The sequence below is a fragment of the Sapajus apella genome, unplaced genomic scaffold, assembly GCF_009761245.1.
Source record: "Sapajus apella isolate SASKATOON/1434 unplaced genomic scaffold, GSC_monkey_1.0 scaffold2, whole genome shotgun sequence".
In the NCBI taxonomy this organism is placed as follows: domain Eukaryota; kingdom Metazoa; phylum Chordata; class Mammalia; order Primates; family Cebidae; genus Sapajus; species Sapajus apella.
This window is the reverse complement of record NW_022436942.1, coordinates 79,552,317-79,564,623: the sequence shown is the minus strand read 5'-3', so window position 1 is coordinate 79,564,623 and position 12,307 is coordinate 79,552,317. Positions and strand designations below refer to the sequence as shown.

The 12,307-nt window shown below is 42.9% G+C and overlaps 1 protein-coding gene across 2 annotated transcripts in view; it reads left to right on the top strand.

The window, feature by feature from the left end:
* The window catches only part of ANAPC5 (anaphase promoting complex subunit 5), a 44,288-nt gene extending 37,712 nt beyond the window's left edge, over positions 1-6,576 (top strand). For both annotated transcript variants that reach the window (XM_032242174.1, XM_032242180.1), the window contains exons 16-17: positions 5,348-5,510; positions 6,241-6,576. In XM_032242174.1, coding sequence (XP_032098065.1) covers positions 5,348-5,510; positions 6,241-6,452 — 375 coding nt within the window. In that variant the 3' untranslated portion in view covers positions 6,453-6,576. The remainder of the gene's footprint in view (positions 1-5,347; positions 5,511-6,240) is intronic.
* The last annotated feature ends 5,731 nt before the right edge of the window (positions 6,577-12,307 follow it).

The following is a 12,307-nucleotide window of genomic DNA, read 5'->3' as shown; positions in this document are numbered from 1 at the left end:
TTTGTTTTTGAGACAGAGTGTCACTGTGTTGCCCAGGCTGGAGTGCAGTGATGCAATCTTGGCTCACTGCAACTTCTGCCTCCCAGGTTCAAGCAATTTTCCTGCCTCAGCCTCCCAGGTAGCTGGGATTACAGGCGTGTGCCACCACAGCTGGCTAATTTTTTATTTTACTAGAAGACAGGGTTTTGCCATGTTGGCCAGGCTGGTCTCAAACTCCTGGCCTCAAATGATCCACCCACCTCTGCCTCCCAAAGTGCTGGGATTACAAGCATGAGCCACAATGCCCAGCCCAATTTTTTCTTTCATTTTATTCATATGTTATATTTGTGTATGGAACTACCTTGCATTCCTGGACTATATTTCACATGGTCATAGTGTATGATCCTTTTAACGTGCCGTTGGATTTGGTTTGCAAGTATTTTATTCAGAACTTTTGCATCTGTATTCATAAAGGATATTCATCTGTAGTTTTCTTGTGATGTCTTTCTTTGGCTTTAGTATTAGGGTAATAGTGGCCCCACAAAATAAGTTAGAAAGTTTTCTCTCCTATTCTTTTTTTTGGGAAGAATTTGAGAAGGATTGGTGTTAATTCTTTAAAAGCTTGACAAAAATTCACCAGTGAAGCAATCTGGCCCTGGGCTTTTCTTTGTTGGAAGTTTTTTTGGTTACCAATTCAGTCTTTTTAGTTGTTATAGGTCTATTCAGATTTCCTGTTTCTTCTTGAGTCAGTTTTAGTAGTTTGGTCTTTCTAGGAATTTGTTCATTTCATGTAGTTTATCTAATTTCTTGCATATAATTGTTCATGGTATTCTTGTATCATCCATCTTACTTTTGTAAGGTTGTTAGTAAAGTCCCCACTGTCATCTCTGACTTCAGTCATTTGAGTCTTCTCATTTTTTCTTGGTTAGTATAAGTTTGTCAATTTTGTTGATCTCTTCAAAGAACCAACTTTTAGTTTTATTAATTCTGTTGTTCTCTTAGTCTCCATTTTGTTTATCTCCACATTAATCCTTATTTTTTCCTTGGTTCTGTTTAAGCTTTAGGTCTTATTTGCTTTTTGTTTTTTTTTCCTTCCTTCCTTCCTTCCTCCCTCCCTCCCTTCCTTTTTCTCTCTTTTTCTTTTTTTTTTAGATGGGTTTAGCTCTTGTCACCCAGGCTGGAGTGTAATGGTGCCATCTCAACTCACTGCAACTTCCGGCTCCTGGATTCAAGCATTTCTTCTACCTCAGCCTCCTGAATAGCTGGGATTACAGGCACACACCAACACGCCCAGCTAATTTTTGAATTTCAGTAGAGTTGGGCTTTCGCCATGTTGGCCAGGTCTCGAACTCCCGACCTCAGGTGATCCACTTGCTTAAGCCTTCCAAAGTGCTAAGATTACAGGTGCGAATCACCGCACCTGGATTCTTTCTCTAGTTTCTTAAGGTGGAAGATTTGCTTATTGATTTGAGATCTCCCTTCTTTTGAAATGTAGGCCTTTATAGTTATAAATTTCCCTGAGAACTATACTTCATAAATTTTTACTTTATCCCACAAATTTCATAAATTGGAGTCTGTTTTGTTTTGTTTTGTTTTGTTGTGGCAGGGTCTTGCTCTGCCGCCCAGGCTGGAGTGCAGTAGTGCAATCTTGGCATACTGCAACCCCTACTTCCTGGGTTCAAGTGATTCTTCTGTCTCAGCCTCCCAAGTAGCTGGGACTACAGGTGTGCGAAACCATGCCCAGCTAATTTTTTTGTATTTTTAGTAGAGACAGGTTTTCACTATGTTGGCCAGGATGGTCTCAATCTGACCTTGTGATCTGCCAGCCTCAGCCTCCCAAAGTGCTGAGATTACAGGCATGAGTCACCACGCCCAGCCTTTTTTATTTTTTTGAGACGGAGTTTCGCTCAGTCGCCCAGGCTGGAGTGCAGTGGTACGATCTCGTCTCACTGCAACCTCCACCTCCCAGGTTCAAGTGATTCTTCTGCCTCAGCCTCCCAAGTAGCTGGGACTACAGACTCATGCTACCATGCCTGGCTAATTTTTTTTATTTTTAGTAGAGATGGGGTTTCATCGTGTTAGCCAGAATGGTCTCCCGTCTCCTGACCTCATGATCTGCCTTCCTCACCCTTCCAAACTGCTGAGATTACAGGCATGAGTCACCATATCCTGCTACCTGGGTTATTTTTGTATTTTTAGTAGAGATGGGGTTTTCCTATGTTGGCCAGGCTGGTCTCGAATTCCTGCCCTCCAGTGATCCACCTGCCTCGGCCTCCCAAAGTGCTGCGATTATAGACATGAGCTGCTGCGCTCGGCCAGAATCTGTGGTATTTTTGCACATATCATTGCATTTTCCAATTTCCCTTGTGATTTATTCTTTGACCCATTGGTTATTTAGGAGTATGTTAATTCCTACATATTTGTGAATTTTTAAATTTCCTTCTGTTACTGATTTTTGATTTCATGGGGTCAGAGAAGATTCCTTGTATGATTTCATTCTTCTTAAATTTATTGAGTGTTCTTTTGTGGCCCAACACAGTCTGTCGTGGAAAATGTTCCACATGCACTTGAGACTAATTTGTATTCTGATGTATATTGGATGGCATGCTTTATATATATCTGTTAGGGCCAGTTTAATTCTAGTGTCACTCAAGTCTTCTCTTTCCTTGGTGATCTTCTGTCTAATTTTTCTGTCCATGATTGAAAGATGGGACGTTGAGCTCCCCAACTATTGTGGTTTTTGTTTTGTTTTGTTTTGTTTTGTTTGAGACAGAGTCTCACTCTGTTGCCCAGGCTGGAATGCCATGGTGCAATCATGGCTCACTGCAGCCTCAACCTCCCAAGCTCAAGTGATCCTCCCACCTCAGCCTCCTGAGTATCTGGGATTATAGGTGTCCCCTACCATAACCAGTTACTTTGTTGTATTTTTGTAGAGACAGGGTTTTGCCATGTTAGCCAGGTTCGTCTCAGACTCCTGGACTCAAGAGGTGCGCCTGCGTCAGCTTCCCAAAGTGCTGGGATAACAGGCATGAGCCATTGTGCCTGGCCTATTATTGTTGAATTGTCCATTTCTCCCTTCAATTCTGTCAGATTTTGCTTCATATATTTTGGAGCGCTGTTGTTTTGCTTGTTTATAATTGTTATGTCTTGATGAATTGACTGTTTTATGAGTATATAATGTTCTCCTTTTTCCTTGTCTCTTGTAACAGTTTTTAATTTAAACTCTATTTTGTATGATACTCACATAGGCACTCCAGCTTTCTTTTGATTATTGCTCGCACAGAATATTTTTCTATCCTCTTACTTGCAGCTTATTTGTGTCTTTATGTTAGACAGGGTCTCACTCAGTCACCCAGGCTGGAGTGCAGTGCTGCAGTCATAGCTCACTGTAACTTTGGACTCCTGGGCTGATGGGATTGTCCCACCTCAGCCTCCCAAGCAGCTGGGACTACAGGCGAGCACCGTCATGCCTAACTAATTTTTTTTTTTTTTTTTGAGACAGAGTCTTGCTCTGCCACTCAGGCTGGAGTACAGTGGCAGAATCTCGGCTCACTGCATCCTCCGCCTCCCAGGCTCAAGCAGTTCTCTGCCTCAGCCTCCTGAGTAGCTGGGACTATAGATGTGCGCCACCACGCCTGGCTAATTTTTGTATTTTTAGTAGAGATGGGGTTTCACTATATTGGCCAGGCTGGTCTCGATCTACCTGCCTTGGCCTCCCAAAGTGCTGAGATTACAGATGTGAGCCACTGTGCCCAGCCTATGCCTAATTTTTTTTTTTTGCACTCCAGCAAGTGGAAAATTTTTTAAATACTATTTGTGTCTTTAAATCTAAAGAGAGCCTCTTGTAGACAGCATACAGTGGATACTTAAAAAAAAATTATTCTGACAATTTCTGCCTTTTAATTAGAGAATTTAACTCATTTACATTTAATGTCATTAATTCTAATTTGATTTTTCTTTTTCTTTTTTTTTTTTTTTTTTCTTTGAGATGGAGTCTCACTCTGTCACCCAGGCTGGAATACAGCAGTGGTGTGATCTCTGCTTACTGCATCCTCCATTTCCTAGGTTCAAGTGATTCTCATGCCTCAGCCACCCAAGTTGCTGGGATTACAGGTGTGCGCCACCATGCCTGGCTAATATTTGTAATTTTTGTAGAGATGGGGTTTTACCATGTTGACCAGGCTGGTCTCGAACTCCCGACCTCAAGTGATCTGCCCAACTGCACCTCCCAAAGTGCTGGGATTATAGACATGAGCCACCATGCCCGCCTTGTTTTCTATATGTCATATCTTTTTTGTCCCTCAATTCCTCTCTTACTGCTTTCTTGTCTGTTAAATAGATGTTTTCTAGTTTTATTTTGAAACGAAGTCTTGCTCTGTTGCCCAGGCTGGAGTGCAGTGGCATGACTGTGGCTCACTGCAGTCTTGACCTCCTTAGCTCAAGTGATTCTCCTGCCTTAGCCTCCTGAGTAACTGAGACTACAGGCCATGCCCAGCTAATTGTTTTAAATTTGTTTTTGAGACAGGGTCTTGCTGTGTTGCCCAGGCTGGTCTTGAACTCATGGCCTCAAGTGATCTTCCTACCTCATGCTCCCAAAGTATCGGGATTATAGGCATGAGCCACTGTGCCCAGCTCAAGTGTACCATTTTATTTCTCTCTCTTTTTTTTTAAACATACTAACACCAACCGGAATCTCTTGGGTGTTTTGCTCTACTCTTTTGAGTTATTTTCTGAATTGTTATCCTCCTTCCACCTAGTTCAACCCCTCAGAATCACCAAACTTAAGGATATTAATGCTGGATCTTTTTGTAAAGACAGGAACCTTTCCGTAATGTGAATAACGACTCCCTGCTATATTTGTCATAGTCTGAAATCAGATTGTCAAAGTTGTATTTTTTTTTTTTTTTTTTTTTTTTTTTTGAGACGGAGTTTCACTCATGTTACCCAGGCTGGAGTGCAATGGCGCGATCTCGGCTCACCGCAACCTCCGCCTCCTGGGTTCAGGCAATTCTCCTGCCTCAGCCTCCTGAGTAGCTGGGATTACAGGCATGCACCACCATGCCCAGCTAATTTTTTGTAGTTTTAGTAGAGACGGGGTTTCACCATGTTGACCAGGATGGTCTCGATCTCTTGACCTCGTGATCCACCCGCCTCGGCCTCCCAAAGTGCTGGGATTACAGGCTTGAGCCACCGCGCCCGGCCAAAGTTGTATTTTCTAGGAGTGTGGTTCCTGTTTTAATGTAGTACACGTCAGATTAAAGATAAGCCAGAGATAGCCATTCAGGAGAGAACTGCCAGAAACGAAGCACTTCCTAGTGGAAGGGCAGTGGGTTTGGGTATGTACAGTGCTATGATGTTTCTTTTTCAGCTCATTCTTGGAATCCCAGAACAGGCCTTAAGTCTTCTCCACATGGCCATTGAGCCCATCTTGGCTGACGGGGCTATCCTGGACAAAGGCCGTGCCATGTTCTTAGTGGCCAAGTGCCAGGTGGCGTCAGCAGCTTCCTATGATCAGCCGAAGAAAGCAGAAGGTAGGCAGCTGTACAAAGATCGTAAGGCAATGCTATTCCAGAAAGCTTTAAAAGTTTAGGACCCAGAAGAAGAAAAGACATTAAATTTAGGACAGTATTTAAGTTCTGAGTGTTCACAAATATATATTAAAATTTCATGCAGCATTTAAAGTGCTTTCACATGCATGCTTGGCAGGAAGATTGAGGACAAGTGAATGATTATATTAACCCTGTAGAGCCAAGTACCAGGCTAGAAGTTAGGACTTTAAGACATTTTTTTTTTTTTTTTTTTGGACAAGAATCTCCCTCTGTCACTCAGGCTGGAATGTAGTGGTACGATCTCAGCTCACTGCAACCTCCGCCTCCCGAGTTCAAGCAGTTCTCCTGACTCAACCTCCTGAGTATTATAGGATTATAGGCACCTGCCACCATGCCCAGCTAATTTTTGTATTTCTAGCAGAGATGAGTTTTCACCATGTTGCTCAGGCTGGTCTTGAACTCCTGACATCAGGTGATCCACCCACCTTGGCCTCCCAAAGTACTGGGATTACAGGCATGAGCCACCACACCCAGCCTTAAAGACCTTTTTGAAAACCTCACCCTAATGGTTTGTTTTTTCTTTCTCAAAGAATAGAGAATATAAAAGCATCTTCTGGTACATGTGGAACAAATAAAACTAAATATCAAAGCTTTGAAAACTAACTGTGGAACGTTGAGTTAAATGTGTGTTATTTTCTCCGCTTTCCATCAGCTCTGGAGGCTGCCATTGAGAACCTCAATGAAGCCAAGAACTACTTTGCAAAGGTTGACTGCAAAGAGCGAATAAGGGACGTCCTTTACTTCCAGGCCAGACTCTACCACAGCCTGGGGAAGACCCAGGAGAGGAACCGGTGTGCGATGCTCTTCCGGCAGCTGCATCAGGAGCTGCCTGCTCATGGGGTACCCCTGATAAACCATCTCTAGAGAGGGCATCCCTGCTGGGCTGCTGTGCAGAGTATAAGATTTTGGACTTGTTCCTGTCCCCTCACACCCGATAAATGATGTATTTTATCATGTCAATAAACCGCATTCTGATTAGTTTGTCTTACTCTGTTGCTAGTAACTATGTATTTGTTTTATTCCCCTTTTCTTGCCTTTTGGTAGCAAAGGATGCCAACTTTTTGTTAATAAACAGGTATTTTGCCAGCAAGTTAGTGCAAGCATCTCAGATTATGTTCCCTCTGGGCAAAATTGCCAGTATCTTTATTAGAAATTGTATATACACTCCATCATTATGTAAATTCCTTTAGCACATATTCTCAGATAAGAGCTTCTTAGAATTGATAGATCTCCCCAGGGTGGTCAGTGCAGGTATTATGAGGCTTGGACTTTCTTCTGAGGCCTCCCTGCTTTGTTGGACTGAACCAGGGCTTGCGGTGCCCATGGGTGCTCACGAGGACTTGTTGGTTCTTGAGATTAAGAAGGAAAAGATTTTTTCATGGTTTTTGGACCAATGACCAGAAACATTTTTCAGTCCCTTTCTAGGTGTTGGCTCTCTTATATACTCTACATGGATAAGTTTTTCTTTTTCTTTCTATATTTAACCCTATAAAGGAGGGATAATGAAAAATTAAGTCCAGGAATTTATCAAGAGTAAGGTGATCATAAATTAAGGAAGAGTCCAAAGCTCAGAGGTGTGAGATGCTATCACCAAATATACAGTGTATTACAATTTACATTTCTTAACCCTGCAGTTAAGCAGAAGCCAGTTAACGGCTTATTCTGTTTATGAATTTCTTATCCTTGAGTGTTCACAGAAAAATGCCATTGTTTCAAGTCCAAAGCAGCAGCTGTACCCAAATATTGTTATGGTTTTCTTTTTCCAAGATGGAGTCTTGCTCTGCTGCCCAGGCTGGAATGCAGTGGCATGATTTTGGCTCACTGCAACCTCCACCTCCTGTGTCTAAGGGATTCTCCTGCCTCTACCTCCCAAGTAGCTGGGACTACAGGCGTGCACCACCATGCATGCCTGGCTAATTTTTGCATTTTTGATAGAGATGGGGTTTTACCATGTTGACCGAGTTGGTCTCAAACTCCTGACCTCAGATACCTGCCTTGGCCTCCCAAAGTGCTGGAATTACAGGCGTGAACCACCGCACCCAGCCCAAATAGTCTTGATAAAGCGACAGGGATCCAACTAAATTTTGCAGCTCCTGTTATTGGTTCTTTGTTAAATATAAACTTTCTGATGGGAAGTAATTTATTTCCAGAGCTCTTTGAAGCAGTGTAAAACAGTTGTATCCATTAGGGTACATTTGCTGGCCAGGTACATTTACTGGCCAAAGACAGCTGCTCTGGAAACAGAAGACTTGGTGGAGAGATGGAGATTAATTGGTATGTTGATCGAAAATCTTTCCTTTGATAATTCATTTGAAAGGCTATATATACAGATGGTAAACACTGAGTAACATTCAAGGCTATGTAGTAAAAAGGAATTTTTCCACCTGTAATCCTAGCACTTTCGGTGGCCAAGGTGGGTGGCTCACCTGAGGTTAGAAGTTCAAGACCAGCCTGGCCAACATGGTAAAACCGCATCTCTACTAAAAATACAAAAATTAGCTGGGCAGGGTGGCAGGTGCCTGTAATCCCAGCTACTTGGGAGGCTGAGGCAGGAGAATCGCTTGTACCTAGGAGGCGGAGGTTGCAGTGAGCTGAGATTGGGCCATTGCATTCCAGCATGGGTGACGAGTGAAACTCCGTCTCAAGAAAAAAAAAAAAGTAATACTTCCCCGTAGAAAGTAACTGTTATCAGTTCCTTTTTATTCTTTCAAATATATTTTTTCATCTGATGTCATTTTTTAATCAATGTATTGAAAGCAAGAGCCTTTCAGTTTAAGAAGTGGCCTTAGCTACTCTGCCTATCAGAAGGTTGAAGAAATGGGGTCAGGTTGTTCAGGTGACCCCACAGATATCAACATGAAAGCTTGACATCATCACACCTGACTAGGACCAGCTATGCAACTCCTGGGGTGCACCCCATCTTTACTAAAAATACAAAATTAGCCAGGTGTGGTGGTGCATGCTTGTAATCCCAGGTACTTGGGAGGCTGAGGCAGAAGAATTGCTTGAACCTGGGAGGTAGGTGGAGGTTGCAGTGAGCCGAGGTTGTGCCACTGCACTCCAGCCTGGGCAACAGAGCGAGACTCCGTCTCAAAAAAAAAAAAAAAAAAAGATAACAGAAGATAGGGCAAGGAAGGAATCAGATACATATTTATCTCTGGTGAGTAGAAGGATGACTTTGCGTTCTGTCCCATGTCCTCTGCACCTGTGAAGATAAGCTATCAATTTACATTGCCTCGGAGAACTTCAACAGAACTGCTTTAGGGTCAAGATCTTGGAGCCTACCAGGAATTTTCTTGTGGGCAAAATGTGAGGGAGGTGTGAAGCTTTTCTTTCTTTCTTCTTTAAAGACGGGGTTTCACCATATTGGTCAGGCTAGTCTTGAACTCCTGACCTCAGGTGATCCACCCACCTCAGCCTCCCAAAGTGCTAGGATTACAGGCGTGAGCCACCACGCCCGGTGAAGCTTTTCATCTTTGTAGCCACCTTAGAAACCAAAATGAGAGGCAGGTTTGCATGACCCAGTTTCCAGCTTGACTTTTCCCTTTGGCTTAATGAGTTTGGGGTCCCAAGATTTCTTTCCTTTCACAGTACCTTGGTGTGATGAATGCTGCTGTCTGCATTTGGGTGTTCAAGGTTGGGGAGGTGGAACATTCCAGTGAGCAACATGAGCGGCACATGGCTCAGAAAGGAAGGATGAAGCCTCCGCAGGAGAGAACAGTGCCATCCTGGGGGATGAGGTAATTTTAAACCCTTACTTTCAGCCCCTCCCTTGTATACTGCTCAAGTTTTCTGTAAAAATAAGATTCAGATGCTTTGTTTACTTATTTTCTTGGCAATCTGTTGTCAGGACAACAAGATCTGTTTGCCTAGAATAGTACTTTCTGGTGTTCCTGGAGGAGAAAATCCAAAAAACAACAAATTCTTATTTTCATATTTCTAAGAAGAAAATGGTTTCCTTAAGTGAGATGATTCTTATAAGAATCGCAACCGTGAGACTAGGTGCCGTGGCTCAAGCCTGTAATCTCAGCACTTTGGGAGGCCGAGGCGGCGGATCAACTGAGGTCAGGAGTTCAAGACCAGCTTGGCCAACATGGGGAAACCCCATTTCTCCTAAAAATACAAAAAATTAGCTGGGCATGGTGGTGCCTGCCTGTAATCTCAACTACTTGGGAGGCTGAGGCAGGAGAATCGCTTGAACTCGGGAGGTGGAAGTTGCAGTGAGGCGAGATAGCACCATTCCACTCCAGCCTGGACAAGAGCGAAACTCCATCTCAAGAAAAAAAAAAAAAAAAAAATGCAACTGTGATGTTTCTACCTTGTTCTAATTCACTTTAATAATAAAGGCATGCACATTGATGGGGGTTTTAGCTCTGTGCCAAGTTAGCGTCACTGAGGACTTTCGTACCAAGCACAGGGCTAGTATCTTTACATGCATGCATCATTACATTTAAACCTCATGGGAAACCTGTGAGCTAGATGCTATTATTATCCCCATTTGACAGCTGATGAAACCAAATCGGGAGAGATCAAGTCATTTGCACAGCTGGTAACTAGTGAAACTGGGATTTGAACCAAATCTGTCTGACTTCAGGGTCTTTGCTTTCACCCACAATGCAGAGCATATACAAATGTTTCAGATAGGGTACCTGCCTAGATGCCAGAAACAACATATAGGTCGATTTGGCAAGTCAAAATACAAGAGTGAAAAAGGAAGGAATAAAGAAGGAAGGAACGTGGCTGTGCATCACATATATGGTACAGCCCTTGCTTTAAGACATCAGAGAGAGGAGAGGGCAGGGAGGGCCTGGCTCACAGCATTTCAGGAAACTGTATCAGGAAGAAGCAGCTCTTGAGCTAGGGTTTGGATTTGTAGGGACACTTCCTAACCTTTCTTACTTAATTTTTTTTTTTTTTTTTTGAGACGGAGTTTCACTCTTGTTACTGGAGTGCAATGGCGTGATCTCGGCTCACCGCAACCTCCGCCTCCTGGGTTCAGGCAATTCTCCTGCCTCAACCTCCTGAGTAGCTGGGATTACAGGCATGCGTCACCATGCCCAGCTAATGTTTTGTATTTTTAGTAGAGACGGGGTTTCACCATGTTGACCAGGATGATCTCGATCTCTTGACCTCGTGATCCACCCGCCTCGGCCTCCCAAAGTGCTGGGATTACAGGCTTGAGCCACCGCGCCCGGCTCTTACTTAATTTTACACAGCTGTGTATAAAATTAAATGTTAAAAAAAATTTTTTTTTTTAAGTTTTTAAAAAACTTTCAAGTTTACACAGCTGTATGTGTATGTACGTTTCTGCCTTTGTGAGCTACAGTGTCCTACTAAAACACAGGCAGTTTAGTAACATGATGTAAACATACAGAACTGTTTGACGAGTAGCAGGAAAAGACATCCAGTAACAGGAAAGGACACGCAAACCCACGTTGGTCACCTTAGTAAAGCAGCGTTGCCAAACTATTTATTGCTCATGGGCCAAATCTGTCATGCCACCTGTTTTTTATGGCCTGCTAAGAATAGTTTTTACATTTTTCTTTTTGTCAAGATGGGTCTTCCTATGTTGTACAGGCTGGTCTTGAACTTATAGGCTCAAGTGATCATCCCATCTTGGCCTCCCAAAGTGCTAAGATTGTAATCACACATGCAGGGGTGAGCCACCACCCCTGGCCTTTCACATTTTTCAACGGTTAAAAACCCAAACCGTAATATTTTGTGACTTATGAATATTTTATGAAATTCAGCTTTCAGTGTCTGTAAATAAAGTTTTATTGAAACACTGCCACATGCATTCATTTACTATTTACTGTGGCTGCTAGGATGGCAGGGTTGAGTAGCCACATTGGAGGGCCTATCGCTTGCAAAGCCTGAAATATTTACTATCTGGCCTTTTAACAAAGTCTGTTGACCCCTGCCTTACCGTCATAAACGCCCCAGATAATCTCCACCAGCTCTGATACATATTTGGGGAGGTGGGGAGGGGAAAATACAGTAATATAGAAAAGTACAGGACTCTGCATCCCTCATTCAGAACTGACTGCTGCTAACAATTTGCCATTTGCCTCACAGCAATTTATTAGTACTAAAAGGGATAAAACTTGACAACATGCCTTATGCTCCCTCTCCTGTTCTGTGCCTACTTTCTTCTTGTGGTAGACTGTCATGAACTTAATGTATATTCTTCCCTTTGACTTTAAAAAAACTTGTATGTAAGCATGTGTCCATGAACAGTATCTACTGTGTGGGACTGTAAGATACACATAAATTGTGCATCGTGCTGTATTCTGCAACTTCCTCTTTTACTCAACATTATGTTTTTGGGATTTCCTTATGTTAGCACAGATCTAATGCACCACTTTTATTTTTTGTTATTATTGTTATTTTTTGAGATGGAGTTTGCCCCTGTTGCCCAGGCTGGAGTGCAGTGGTGCGATCTTGCCTGACTGCAATCTCTGCCTCCTGGGTTCAAGTGATTCTCCTGCCTTAGCCTTGAACTCCCAATCTCAGGTGATCCACTTGCCTTAGCCTCCTAAAGTGCTGGGATTACAGGCGTGAGCCACTGCACCTGGTTTTTATTATATTATTATTTTTTAATTAAAACATTTTTTAAAAAAATATTTTGAGACGGAGTTTCACTCTTGTTGCCCAGGTTGGAGTGCAATGATGAGATTTCAGCTCACCGCAACCTCTGCATCCTGGGTTTAAGCAATTCT